This window comes from Rhodnius prolixus, unplaced genomic scaffold, assembly GCF_049639745.1.
Source record: "Rhodnius prolixus isolate KJV_2025 unplaced genomic scaffold, Rpr scaffold_1, whole genome shotgun sequence".
NCBI classification, from domain to species: Eukaryota; Metazoa; Arthropoda; class Insecta; order Hemiptera; family Reduviidae; genus Rhodnius; species Rhodnius prolixus.
The window spans coordinates 55,429,445-55,441,610 of NW_027411581.1; the positions used below are offsets into that span (position 1 = coordinate 55,429,445).

Consider the following 12,166-nt stretch of genomic DNA (forward strand, 5'->3'; position numbering starts at 1 on the left):
CTTTCACTAGATGGGTAGCCTTCACCGCGGCTCAGAGTCCTGTGTACCCTGGAAAAGCTTTGGACAAACGAGAAGCAGAAGAAGGACGAAATGCGGGTAAAAACCTGAGTCCACGGACAGTTGACCTCTTACGACAAGCAGAGATGCTGTGGATGTATTCTTACTCCCCACCAACAGCGAGTACACAAATTATATTAATTATTTAATTAAATAACGAAATCAGCCAACTTATTGCGACATTTTGCCTTTGAGCTAAGGTGTATACATATACAACTGACAGACAGAGTTGCTCACAAAGGACACACAGGTAAAAATTACTTTTCAGAAAACCTGAAAACGGAAATTTCTGATCAAAACTTGAAATAAAAATCTGCGCCTTTAAAATTACTGTACCTCCTCGTACCTAGGAAGGGAAAGTAAAAAGTTATATTTAAGAAGGGTTATACTTAGCGAACCTTGCCAATATGGAGAGTTATATGCTTGAAGTTCTATGTAGAAAGCATATCAGTTACCGGAAATTGTGAAGTTGACAGAGCCGCTATGAGAGCAGTTTCTGACGGTATTTCGTTTCGGGAAGTTCCAGAATCGCACTCTTGCTATTATGTACTTAGATATATAATGAAAAATATAAACAAAGGAACATGCCACTATAATAAATTAAAAGCGAAATTTATAGAAGGAGCTCCTCTTTCCGTTCTAAAAGTCGATGTGAGGTGATACACAGCCGCCTCCAATAGACTTTCATTCGCATTTGGGAAATGTCCACCATAATCATATATTAACGATCTATTTAAGAACAGTCCCACTTTCACAAAAATCCCTGCTCAATGAGATATTGAGGTATATTAATACACGATACAATACTGACTCTAATTTGACGGCAAGTGAATTCCCTTTAACAATACATGTTACCGAGTGAAGTCGATATGTTCCCAGTAATTGGCCCATTACAAATAAAATTTAAAAAAAAAAAAAAAACATAAGTAAACGGGAGAGAGAGAAAAAATATCAAACCAAAACATGCACGATATATTTTGTATGATTGCTTTTACAAAATCAACTTCATCCGTCCACTTTATCTCTTAAATTAAGTTGTGACCAAAATTGAACTCTCTCTGGTAAAAGTTTTTTTTTAATAGTTAGTTCACTGTTTCCAATATAGAAGTAGTTTTGCTGTTCTTCATCCCATTGCGGCCAATTAATAGGAGATCCCGGAGGAGTCGGTACACTATACAACAAAAGAATGTTCAATAAATAAACACAAAGAGAATCGTAACACCAAATATATAAATAAATGTTTGAATAGTGAATACCCAAAAGTAGCGACGTTGTAAAGTAATGTATTATCTAAATTCAGAATATTTAAATCTTCACTTGATGTGGGTGGTGGGATTTCAATTGGATTCTTGATGTGCCAAATATAAATTGGTGTATCAAAAATTGAAGCACCTGTAAAGTGATAATAGGTTATTAACATTAATAATTAAGATGATAAAGCACTAATTTATCAAAGAAAGTTAACAGCGGACTGAATCAGAGAATGCCTTGGCATTGTTATTATATATTTTTTTTATTTTTGCTGATATACGTAATCTTTTCGCAGATTCAATTCCCATCACGACATTCGCATTTGGGAAATATCCTCCTAGTCTTACATTAATGATCTACTTTAGTATAGCCCTATTTTCATAAAAATTCCTATTACACAGTGTGAGTTATGTCACATATGCCACCCTCAGGGTGGCTTCATCTGCTAGGATTCTATCACTGAGACACTTAGAGTGCGGCAAAGTAGGATGTATGCATGCAGTTTTATTAAAGCATTAATTGAAAACATATATTTATCATCAGTGATTTTTTTCTGCTTAAACTCTAAAAATCTAGAAGGTGAACAATGCAAAGCTGATTTTATGAAGAAGCTGGTCAGGGATCTTGAATATTGATTCAAAAAAGCTATTAAGAATAAAATTTGAATTACTAAGTATTAGAGAAGTAAGATTTCATAATTACTCTATTAAACTGTCTTTTACATTACTGCAGCCGATTAGATCATTCTTACCTGTTAAAACTCTTCTGCCAGCCAATATCTCTTGAAAACTGTGCTCACCAAGGTAATCGAAATAATACAAATGATGTGGACCTTTATGCTTCCGCAAGGATTCAATTATTGGCCAAAGATAGTAGGCATCGGTAAACATCTAGGAAATATGAGAGTTATTTAACTCTTATTATAATTTTATAATTTAATTCAAAAAAGAATGGATAAAAAAATCAGTTCCAAAACTTACGTCAGTGAAATTTCTAAACAATGACATCGTAATTGGCTGATCATCAAAATAGAATCTTCTCACCTGCTCAGCTACACGTGTAGGATTCGACGCAGTAGTATCAAAATACAATGTTATTGGTAATGCCTGCACGAAGTGCCTATCATACTCGGGAAGAGAAGCCGGATTTCGCACGAATGCTGTGTAGATTAAAAAAAATAATAATACGAGTAGTACAGTTACCATATATAGTTTCAATCATATTCTTGTTTTATATAACTTAGTAAGAAGAGGGCACATAGATACATGTGCGTCAATAGCTCCATATGTTGACGCGCCTTAAATCATGAAAAAGAAAAATACCATTTTCGATGGTAAATAGGAACGATACGATAACAGTGTAAAAAATCGAGTACAAAATACCCTTTTAGATAACATCGCTCAAAAATAATAAGCGAAGTACATTGTGGTTGATACAAAGTTGGAGGCGATGTTGCAAGTTTCAGATCTCTAATTGGTTCAATTACGGCGGAATTTCAATTTGGAAGGAAAGTTCGAAAATGCAGTCTTAAATGTTTATTTATTTTTTTTTTAAGCTAGAAAGATATTTATGAAAATCGGAATGCTCTGTTGTATTATTTAGTAAATTAACATATTTTTATTTTAGGGTCTTTTTTTGAGGTACATAAAAGTTGAAAACATAAATCTATACTTCAGGGTTCTGTAAAGGGATATGTATTCAACTTACACTACTATTGTAGATTTAGATGTAAATGAAGGGAATGTGAAGCGACTAAAAAAGATCTGATGTAGCTCCCTTATGTGTACATACAGGCAAAGTGGGCTACTTTGCATGTGGCTACCGGGTTCGTTAATCTAAACAGTCGCCCTCTGTAGGCTCGTCTTTATTTTAGCTGTTCTCTATTGTAATCTACACTAATCTGACATGAACATATGTTATATTTCACATGTTTTTAGAATAAAAGAACGTCGTGAAAGTAGTTTACACAATTTTGTGTTGTAAATGTTTTGAACTCTTTCTGGTTAGGTGTAAGTTCTAAAATTGCCGAATATTTCAGCATAGTTGTGTGCACAAATATAATACAAATTGAAAGGAGTATGAAGGTTGAACTCAGCCATAGTTACAAACAGGTGACGCCAATCAGCGACTGTTGCCGCTTTTACCCCGTTTATTTGAATAAACAAGACAAATTCCTCAAATAAAACTAGGATTTAGGAAGTTAGCGAAATAAAATATCCTATTTTATTTAGGAAATCTGATAGGAAATAAATTATTCTCAAAAGTACATTATAATATTTCATGTAGATACTACCTGCAGATCTGATTAAGCCTGCCAAACTGTCGAGGCCTACAATCCAAAGAACTGGAGCTGGCTCGGCATTGTGCGGATTAAATGGCAGAAACGGGTTTTTTGCATTTTTATCAAAAATTGCCGTAAATACTGCAATAGGATCCACTTGGAACTCCTGCAATACGAGAAGAAAGTGAAATGAATAGACTTCGCTAAGAGCTTTCACATCTTTTAAATACATATACAGGGTGTATACGGAGGAGTGGTCGAAACTTCGGGAGGTGATTCAGCAGCTCAAATGCAACAAAAAATATTCTCTTCACTTTGGCGCGATTCTCAATAGTGTCAAAGATATTTGCATTTTTAACTTTTCCGTCGATATTCGCGTTTTTCGCAATAGAAACGGCCGTAACTTTTCTATCCTTTATGCTAAAACAAATCTGCTTATTCCAAACGAAAGAGCATTAAATTTGAGTAAATTAGTAGTGAAAAGTCAGTTCCCAAAATCCCAGTTTTCTGCATGTACACCCCTCTGTTCGGGGTAGGGTTTTATTAAAAACCAAAAACATCCATATGGTCTTGAAGCTCAATAAATGCGCTACTTTTCCTGAAATTATGTGATTCCTTGATTCACTAACCATTGAAAAAAAGCAGTTAAAAATTTTAACAAAAATCATCGAGAACGAAATTTTTGGACATTCAAGTAAAAATTTCATTGTTATAAGAATCGTTCAGAAGCTCTGCACCAACGAAATTTATAGGAAATTTAATGCTCTTTCGTTTGGAAAAAGCAGATTTGTTTTAGGATGAAGGATAGAAAAGTTACGGCCGTTTTTATGGCGAAAAACGCGAATATCGACGGAAAAGTTAAAAATGCAAATTTCTTGGACACTATTGAGAATCGCGCCAAAGTGAAGAGAATATTTTATGTTGCATTTGAGCTGCTGAATCACCTTCCGAAGTTTCGACCACTCCTCCGTATACACCCTGTATAATGTTATATAATATTTCCATAGCTCAGATTAGTTATAGTGATACTAAAAACGGAAAGCATTTAATGAAAATATTTTCACGCCTAATATTGGCAAATAAAATATAATGACGTGCCATTACTTCCATATTTTAAACGTGATTAAACTGCCCTCACTTGTTAACTACACCTACTCGATGTCCATTTTCCTAAATCTATTTGCCGACCTAAAATGACACTTCTCATACTTCTCCACGAAAATGATAACATTGGAATCCTGGTCTAAGCAGGACGTGTACTATCAATTATATTAACACTGATACCGTTCCTCCATTAAACGATGAAGGAGTTCTATTCTTTCAATTCGAATGTTCCCATATTTAGTTCACTTCCTTTTACTACATTTTGGAATTTTACAAAATTTATATTTATATTTGTAGTGTGTATCATACTGATGCCCAGTAGAACCGTTGTACATGGTTTGATCGTCTAAAAGTTCACAAATTTTGATTTTTGTTTCATAGCTTCTGTTCAATTCTAAACGACTTATTGGTTCATTAAGTCAACTTTTCGTAAATTTTAGGTGTGTAATTTTCTAGTTAAATAGAGATAACTAATTTTTACCGAAAATTGGCGGTATGATTCAGTCAATTCGTAAGCATTTTTAGTCCTTAAACAATTCCAGATCGCCAGCGAAGAATCAGTAGGACAGTTGAACAACTGGGCCATCTTTATTGCTCTACTGCGAGCTACTCCTGGCGGTGTGTTAGCCCAGGGGACGAGTGCTGCTCCGGATTGGCTAATAGCTCTATGGAATAAACCTGCACAAAGGTAATCGGTTTTGAATAGAGATCCCATTAATACAATCCATCCTTGCAAGTAGTAGAATCGCCTGGCTAAATTAATATTTTAAGCACATATAATGTTAGTCATCAGCACAACAAATAATTGTTTTATACGTAAAAAATTTATTCTTCCGATATGAAGATATAGTATTCACAAAAATTTACGTTCTCAGATCTTGGCTTGAACTTCTTAATAGGCTTCCGCTTCTAAGCGTCTACGTAATGAGCATAATCCTTTCATCCTTAAGGTTGCCTAGATAAGCTTTAGAACCTCTTACATAAAATGCAGCATGGTCTTCAAATATTGAATTCGGGAAAACTAATTCAGTCCTTTATGAAGTCCTTAAAAATAACAGGACCAAGTAAGTATTGATCCCCAACAAGCAGGATGAATATCGGTAAGTAATCAACAAATGATGCAGTATGTTATGGCTTTTTAAAGCATTATTGACCTCACTACATTAAAAACAAGGTGAACAAATAAGATAGCAGTTGTCCTGTGTATTAAAAAAAATAAACATAAAATCCTCCATTACTTTAGGTAATCTGTAAGGAGTAGTTACGTCTTTAGAAAATCATAAATAAAAACATAATGGTAGATAGATAATGCAATGTTTTTTTTGTACTTGATGATGAAAACCTTAAATATAAAAGGCCCAAGTTCTGTTCCCTGTGGCCCAACAAGCAAAAGTTTAATATCAGTAAGACATCAACAAATGTTGCAATATGTTACTCTTTTTCAAAAGCATTAAAGGCCTCATTTCAATAAAAATATGCTGAACAAATAAGACACCAGTTATTCTGTGTTAAAAAAAGGCTCTATTGATTCTGGTAATCGTAATCGGAGTAGTCACGACTTTGTGAAAACCTAGATAGATAGTGAAATGTAAATAATACTATTCTACAACTATCAGACTCATACCCCTGCTCATTGGCGAGTACATATGATAGTGGACAAAAACAGCTCCGGCATTGTAACCAAACAGCGTCACTTGGTTGGGATCTCCTCCGAAATTGGCAATATTATTCTGTATCCAGACTAGTGCCATAACTTGATCTTTAAGAGCCATATTACCTGGCATGATATCATCTTCCAAGGTGAGGAACCCTACAATAAAAACAGTTAAATCACTATCATTAATTTATTAATTATCTCCATCATATGGAATTTAGGAATGAGTCATCTTTAATATTTATATTAATAATTCCGACTATTATTGGTAATATTAGTTTGCACTTGGATGGTCCCGATTTCGTAGGTGCCTGAATGTGTCAAAAATATTAATGGTAAACAAAAGTTTAATGATGCACTATTCAGATTATATCAACATGAAACGGTGTTATGGAAACCTAGGTCCTAGATTGTACCTTTTCTCGTGTTTTAATTTAAGTCGCATCAACATTGGGGATCATGGCACCCAGAGCTTTATCTCTGGTTAGAGATAATGCTATCCATTAAGAGAGTGAGCACTATTAGGCTCCTTGACGCCTTTTTCTCTTAGGAGCCACTTACAGTCCGCTTTCCGGTGACCGGCAGAACTAGTGACTGGAAGTGTACCGAGTAGACTCCGGGCGCCAATTAGTTGACTCCCATGCATTAAACAAAAACACAAATAATCAAAATGAATTTAAAATTATAAAAAGTAAAGTACTGCTTATTATTTCTGGCGTCTTTTACACTTCCAACTGCCGGTTAATTAGGTATGGTGAATAAAGATGGTAAGGAGACGTAATTTAATACAAAATGCCATTAAACGAAATCCGAGACCAGGACCGAGAAGCGAACCCAGTGTTTCTCAGCAGGAATACTTAGCTTTGCGGTCCGAGCCAGTAACCATTCGGTTATCATGGCGCCCGTAACATTACAATTTGTTGTAATATCACTCACAAAGCAGCTAAAATATATCGTGAATTTGTAGCGAAGATTGTTTGCTTTTGGCTGTATCAGTTGAAGTACTGTTCTTGAACAAAGAACTTTCTTATACACACACAAAACAGTAAACTACTTACCAAGCACTCCAAGTCTGTAGTTTGGCATCACCAGTACAATATCATTGTTTAAGACAAATTCTGGTGATTTATTAATTTCGCCGGAACCTGAAAACAAATCGCCGCCATGTATGTACACCACAACTGGCAACAAATTTGTTGCATTTAACTACAAAAAAAAAAAAAAATCAAATAAAATTATATTTTTATCATTAATAAATTACCATAAACTATAACTTATTTATTTATTTTTTTTATAAAAAATTTATTATCTATTGCCGAATACACAAAAATCTATAAATCATAGAGTTTTTATTATTCCTGCGCAGTTACAAGTACTTACATTAGGACTGTAGACCGAGAGGTAGAGACAGTCTTCATTGCCCATCTTGGTAGTGTTTACAGGAGGATAAACGATTGGTATCTGAACACAAACGCTACCAAAATTATATGCTTCTCTCACACCTGGCCACGCTTCTGAGGGCTGAGGATCCTGAAACAGAAGAGATTGGTTTAACCTTGAGTTTGTTACGTCGGGTTTATAATTAAAATATGTAGTAATCTAGAACTGGAAAAAGTTAAATTAACACTTACCTGAAATCGAAGTTCTCCAAGAGGTGGTTTTGCAAAAGGAATACTATGGAATGCTGCAACAATTCTACCGTTTGCAGTAGTAAATTCTAATCCAATTAACGTTCCACAAGTTGTGTTTACGATTAACTGGCAGCATTTTGCAAATTGTAAAAGTAAACTAATTTCAATAATTAAGATCAATAAATTCATTTATAAGGTTTAAATGTGCTGCTAGAAAGAACTATTTGTTGCAATTATTATTTCTGGGCGAACTTTTATCTTATAAGTGAAGGAGGGGCATTCATTCAGCGAATTTATAAAGAACTGCAAACCAGGAAAGTTGGTCTCAGAAATAGGGTAGCATATCTTACAAGATTTCAAAAAAAAAAACATATTTTTTTTTAACCTTAAATAATCATATTAATTAATGATAACAGTTTGTTAAAGTAAAATATTGTTAGTAAATATTTATTATTAATACTGGGTTATCCTTTTCTAGAAAATGTTCCTATGCCAATTAAAATATATTGTTAATTAGCGGACGTTTACTTCAAAGTTAAATACAATGAACTCAAATTCAAATCGATCCATATTATGCTTGTTTGAGCACAGCCAGCTGTCAAGTTTGTGAAGTTTTCATTCATCTCAATGTTGTTGAATGCATTACTCAGTTGTACCACTCAATATTTTCGACGGCTCTCAGAAAGCTATAGTGGATCCATGAACACTTTTTCTGATTGTAATTCTGGTTTTGAGCAGTTCTTTTGAACTTAATTTCGGTTAAAACAATGTAATACGACCTGTATTAAATATCCTCCCAATTTACATTCAGCAAGTTGTGTTCAAAGTTAATTCGCTGCATTGTGCAGACTAAAACTGAATTTATTTCATTAATCAAGCTCAGTTTATGGCATTAGGTTCTTAATGTGCATTTGGAACGAATTTTATTGCGTTTTTTATCTGGTTGAAATTTTACCTAAGAGGTCAAAAAGGGGGTATTTTTCAGGAAATTATAATTAACTAGAAAGCAGGAAATACGGATGCAGAAATGGGGTAACGTTTCACTTGGCAAGAATAGTGAATTGATAAATAAGCTACATTACGTAAATAGTGGTAGAACATTTTCTAAGTAGAATGCTGATAGTGAATTCTTTCTTGTAACAGTATGTAAATATATTATAAGTTCAAGTAACATCTTGTTAATTTACAGACGTTTACTTCAAAGTAGAATCTCGTAAATTGAACTTCTTATTATCCGGGAAATAGAACGAAACAGCACGCATCGATATTGCTGTAAGTATTTTTCAGATACAATTTGCTTGATTATCAGCTAGCTTTAATAGACATGTTGGATGAATTTGACGTTTAGTTTAGAGAGATCCATTTGCATCAGTGCTCTTCTACATATCCTTGGATCGAGCAATGAAGATGGACACTGAATAAATCTCAAGGTACAGTATAAAACAAATTCACCCAATAATTAGCATAATCTAAAGTTACGTTATCAGCGCTCACAATTCTGTGGGCTATTAAAGAATAAAATATGTTGTATAGCCTTCTTCTTTGAACTCCATCATCATCATCATCCAGAAAGGTTCTCCTTAAAATCAATATCCAGAAAAGGATTTCAATCAAAGCAATGCATACTTATACATCAGAATAGTTGATTTACAAAAAAAAAGAAAAAAAAAGCAAGATTTTTTGAGATTTACACTTCGGTCAATACAACAAATTTAAAACTGAAGTTTCCTCGAAACAAAGAAATGAGAATGAGTCAAGATAAGTCGATGAACTCGTTCCATGTTGCTGAAAATGCCTCCCCAGTAAAGAATGAATCCTGAAAATTAAACCCATTTCTAAAACCAATATCAGATCTACACGTTTAATGCCCACCGAGATATTTAGGAAACAAAAACTAACTAAAAAAACAGCAGAACAAGGAAAATATTTAATGAAATTGGAGAAGAAGATCCTATTTCCTTTCTCTTTAGCACCTGTGGCGGCTAAATTTACCCTTTCAAAGCTCTTACTACAAGATAGAACTGAAATGTATTAAGTAATAAGTTTGAAAGCGACCATACCACTAATTGCATTGATTCAGAAGAAAGCATTAAGCTACAAAGAAAGCGCACAGCGATAGTGCATTAAACTGGCTGATTGGGTACTTGATGAGGAACTGTATGGAAGTTTTTTTTTTTTTTCTAATGCCATACATCATTGGCGCTCGGCCATTAGATGTCTCGCAGCCCAATAGATTTTCGCTCTTAAAGAGAGCTCGTCAGTAGTGGCAGTCAAATGGGACAGGGCTTCGCACTCAAAAAGATGGTCTCCTGTCATGTGCCCGTCTCCGCAAAGCACACAGTTCGGGTTGTTAACTACCCCGATCTTAAATAAGTGTGCCTGCAGGTAATCGTGTCCAGTGACCAAGCGAAAACAGGCCACCGCTACGCTCCGAGGCAGATTATTTGGCAGCACAGCTCCGAGGCAGGGGGGTGAAGTCAGTCGCCTACTCGTGGTGCCCCTGTTCTCGCCGAACGACTGGCATTTGTCGTCAAGCATTCAACTGTATGGAAGTGAAACAAGATTTGCAGAGAGATACTGAAGAAATGACCCATTTCTCTTCCAGAAAAGCTTCTTGGATCCACTCCTTCTTCTAAAAAGTTACACAAAAATTATAGTAACACTTGTGGACAGAAGCCGTCAGGAATGCCGCAGTGCAATAAAAAGCAAAGTCGAAGCAAGAAATTCTATTGCTTAACTGATCTACCTCCGGCCAATACCGATCAATCGGGATTGTACGCGTAGTTTGGTTTCGAATACGCAAACCAATTAAAAAAAAAAATCCAGAAAATTCAAATTCAAAATTTCCCAAGCTTTTGGCCTTTAGGAGTTTACAGCCTACCTATAGTTTCCCCTAGGTTTATTTTATTAAATAAAAAACCAAAACTTGTTGGTTTTTACAGAGAGACTGGTATCTTAGCAAACTCGCTGCGAAAATTGTGAGCTTCTTTCACATAAGGCCAAGATTCCCCGTGGGTGAGGATCCTGAAACAGGAAATAACTATTTCAACATAAAATAGTCACCTAATGTTAAAAATTTACACATTTTAAATTTGAAAAAATAAATTAACATTTACCTGAAATCTAAGTTCACCACAGGTGGTTTTGCTAATAGAGCACCATTTCGACCACTTCTCTAACTAAATTCTCTACTCTTAGCCATCCATAAGTACTGCTCACAGTCAATTCGCTGGTAGCGTGTACTCCACAAATAAACTTAATTCAATAATTATTATACTCACCAAATTCATTTATATTCTGATAACACAAATTTTTTTTTCAGTGTTTTACATTGGAGTGAAGTTTTGGTAGATAATAATGAAGGAAGTTAATAATAAAACTGCATCCTGGAAAAGTAAACGCAGAAATAGGACAACTTATTACTCAGAATGATTTCAAAGTTACAAATTTATTTTTGTTCTTGCAAAATAATAGTAATTAGCTATACAATCTTTAAAATAATAAGTTGATAGCAAGTTTTTTTTATCTTAATATAGTCTATTTTTCACACAATACATCCACAATTAACTTATTTATATTGTTTGCAAATCTTTAATTTTATTCTTATACTAAGGCTGAGTGTAAATCAGTGCGATTCTGCTAACCCCGCTATCTGCAGGCGCTTTAGTAAAATCTATATTAAAAATGAATTTCACTTATTTGCTGGACGTACTTCTCAGAATTAATGATTTGGCAAAGGCATTAAACTTCTATCTGTAATGACTTTTTTAACAGAACTCGTAATTTCTGTTTTATTTTGAAGAGTAGAGAAAATACAAAGGAATATTTTAAATTTTGAAGAGGCAGGATGGATCGATTGTCGCTCAAAATAAAAGCGGTGGAACCTGCAATTGAGGAATAACCATCCCTAGTACCAGCTCCTCCTTTCATTACTCCAGGAAGGTCATATCCCGCTTCAACTGCTGGTATCTTTCTGCTGACTTCCGGAAAGCATTAGAACTACAGGACAGAATGTTTAGGAAACCACTCTCTCTGACGCTCAAATATCGCTGCCCGAGAAAGGGGTCGACGATCTTCTGCTACACCTGGTCAGCTTTCTGGTAAAGTTCACAGAGCCTTCTTCAGCCTGCTTTATTTATGAAAGACTATTAAACCGAGGGATTTCTGGCGCTTCGAAGAGTTAGTCCT

General features: G+C 34.7%; 1 protein-coding gene across 1 annotated transcript; it reads right to left on the reverse strand.

Moving 5' to 3' along the window:
• Positions 1-991: 991 nt before the first annotated feature.
• On the reverse strand, positions 992-8,292 carry LOC141462379 (carboxylic ester hydrolase-like). The gene is made up of 10 exons (XM_074144185.1): positions 7,979-8,292; positions 7,728-7,877; positions 7,406-7,553; positions 6,318-6,503; positions 5,175-5,371; positions 3,602-3,755; positions 2,289-2,467; positions 2,060-2,198; positions 1,314-1,449; positions 992-1,228 (listed from the first exon to the last, which is right to left on the reverse strand). Exons 1-10 carry the CDS (start codon positions 8,165-8,167, stop codon positions 1,063-1,065), a joined length of 1,644 nt encoding a protein of 547 aa, XP_074000286.1. The 5' UTR covers positions 8,168-8,292; the 3' UTR covers positions 992-1,062.
• Positions 8,293-12,166: the final 3,874 nt, after the last annotated feature.

What these genes read in the sequence shown, in the direction of transcription:
- LOC141462379 (XM_074144185.1), bottom strand. Translation starts at nt 8,167, where the DNA reads ATGAATTTATTGATCTTAATTATTGAAATTAGTTTACTTTTACAATTT. An exon ending in GTACTCGCCAATGAGCAGGG is followed by an intron (nt 5,372 to 6,317) that starts GTATGAGTCTGA and finishes ACCTTTGTGCAG; the next exon opens with GTTTATTCCATAGAGCTATT. An exon ending in AATCATACCGCCAATTTTCG is followed by an intron (nt 3,756 to 5,174) that starts GTAAAAATTAGT and finishes CTCGTATTGCAG; the next exon opens with GAGTTCCAAGTGGATCCTAT.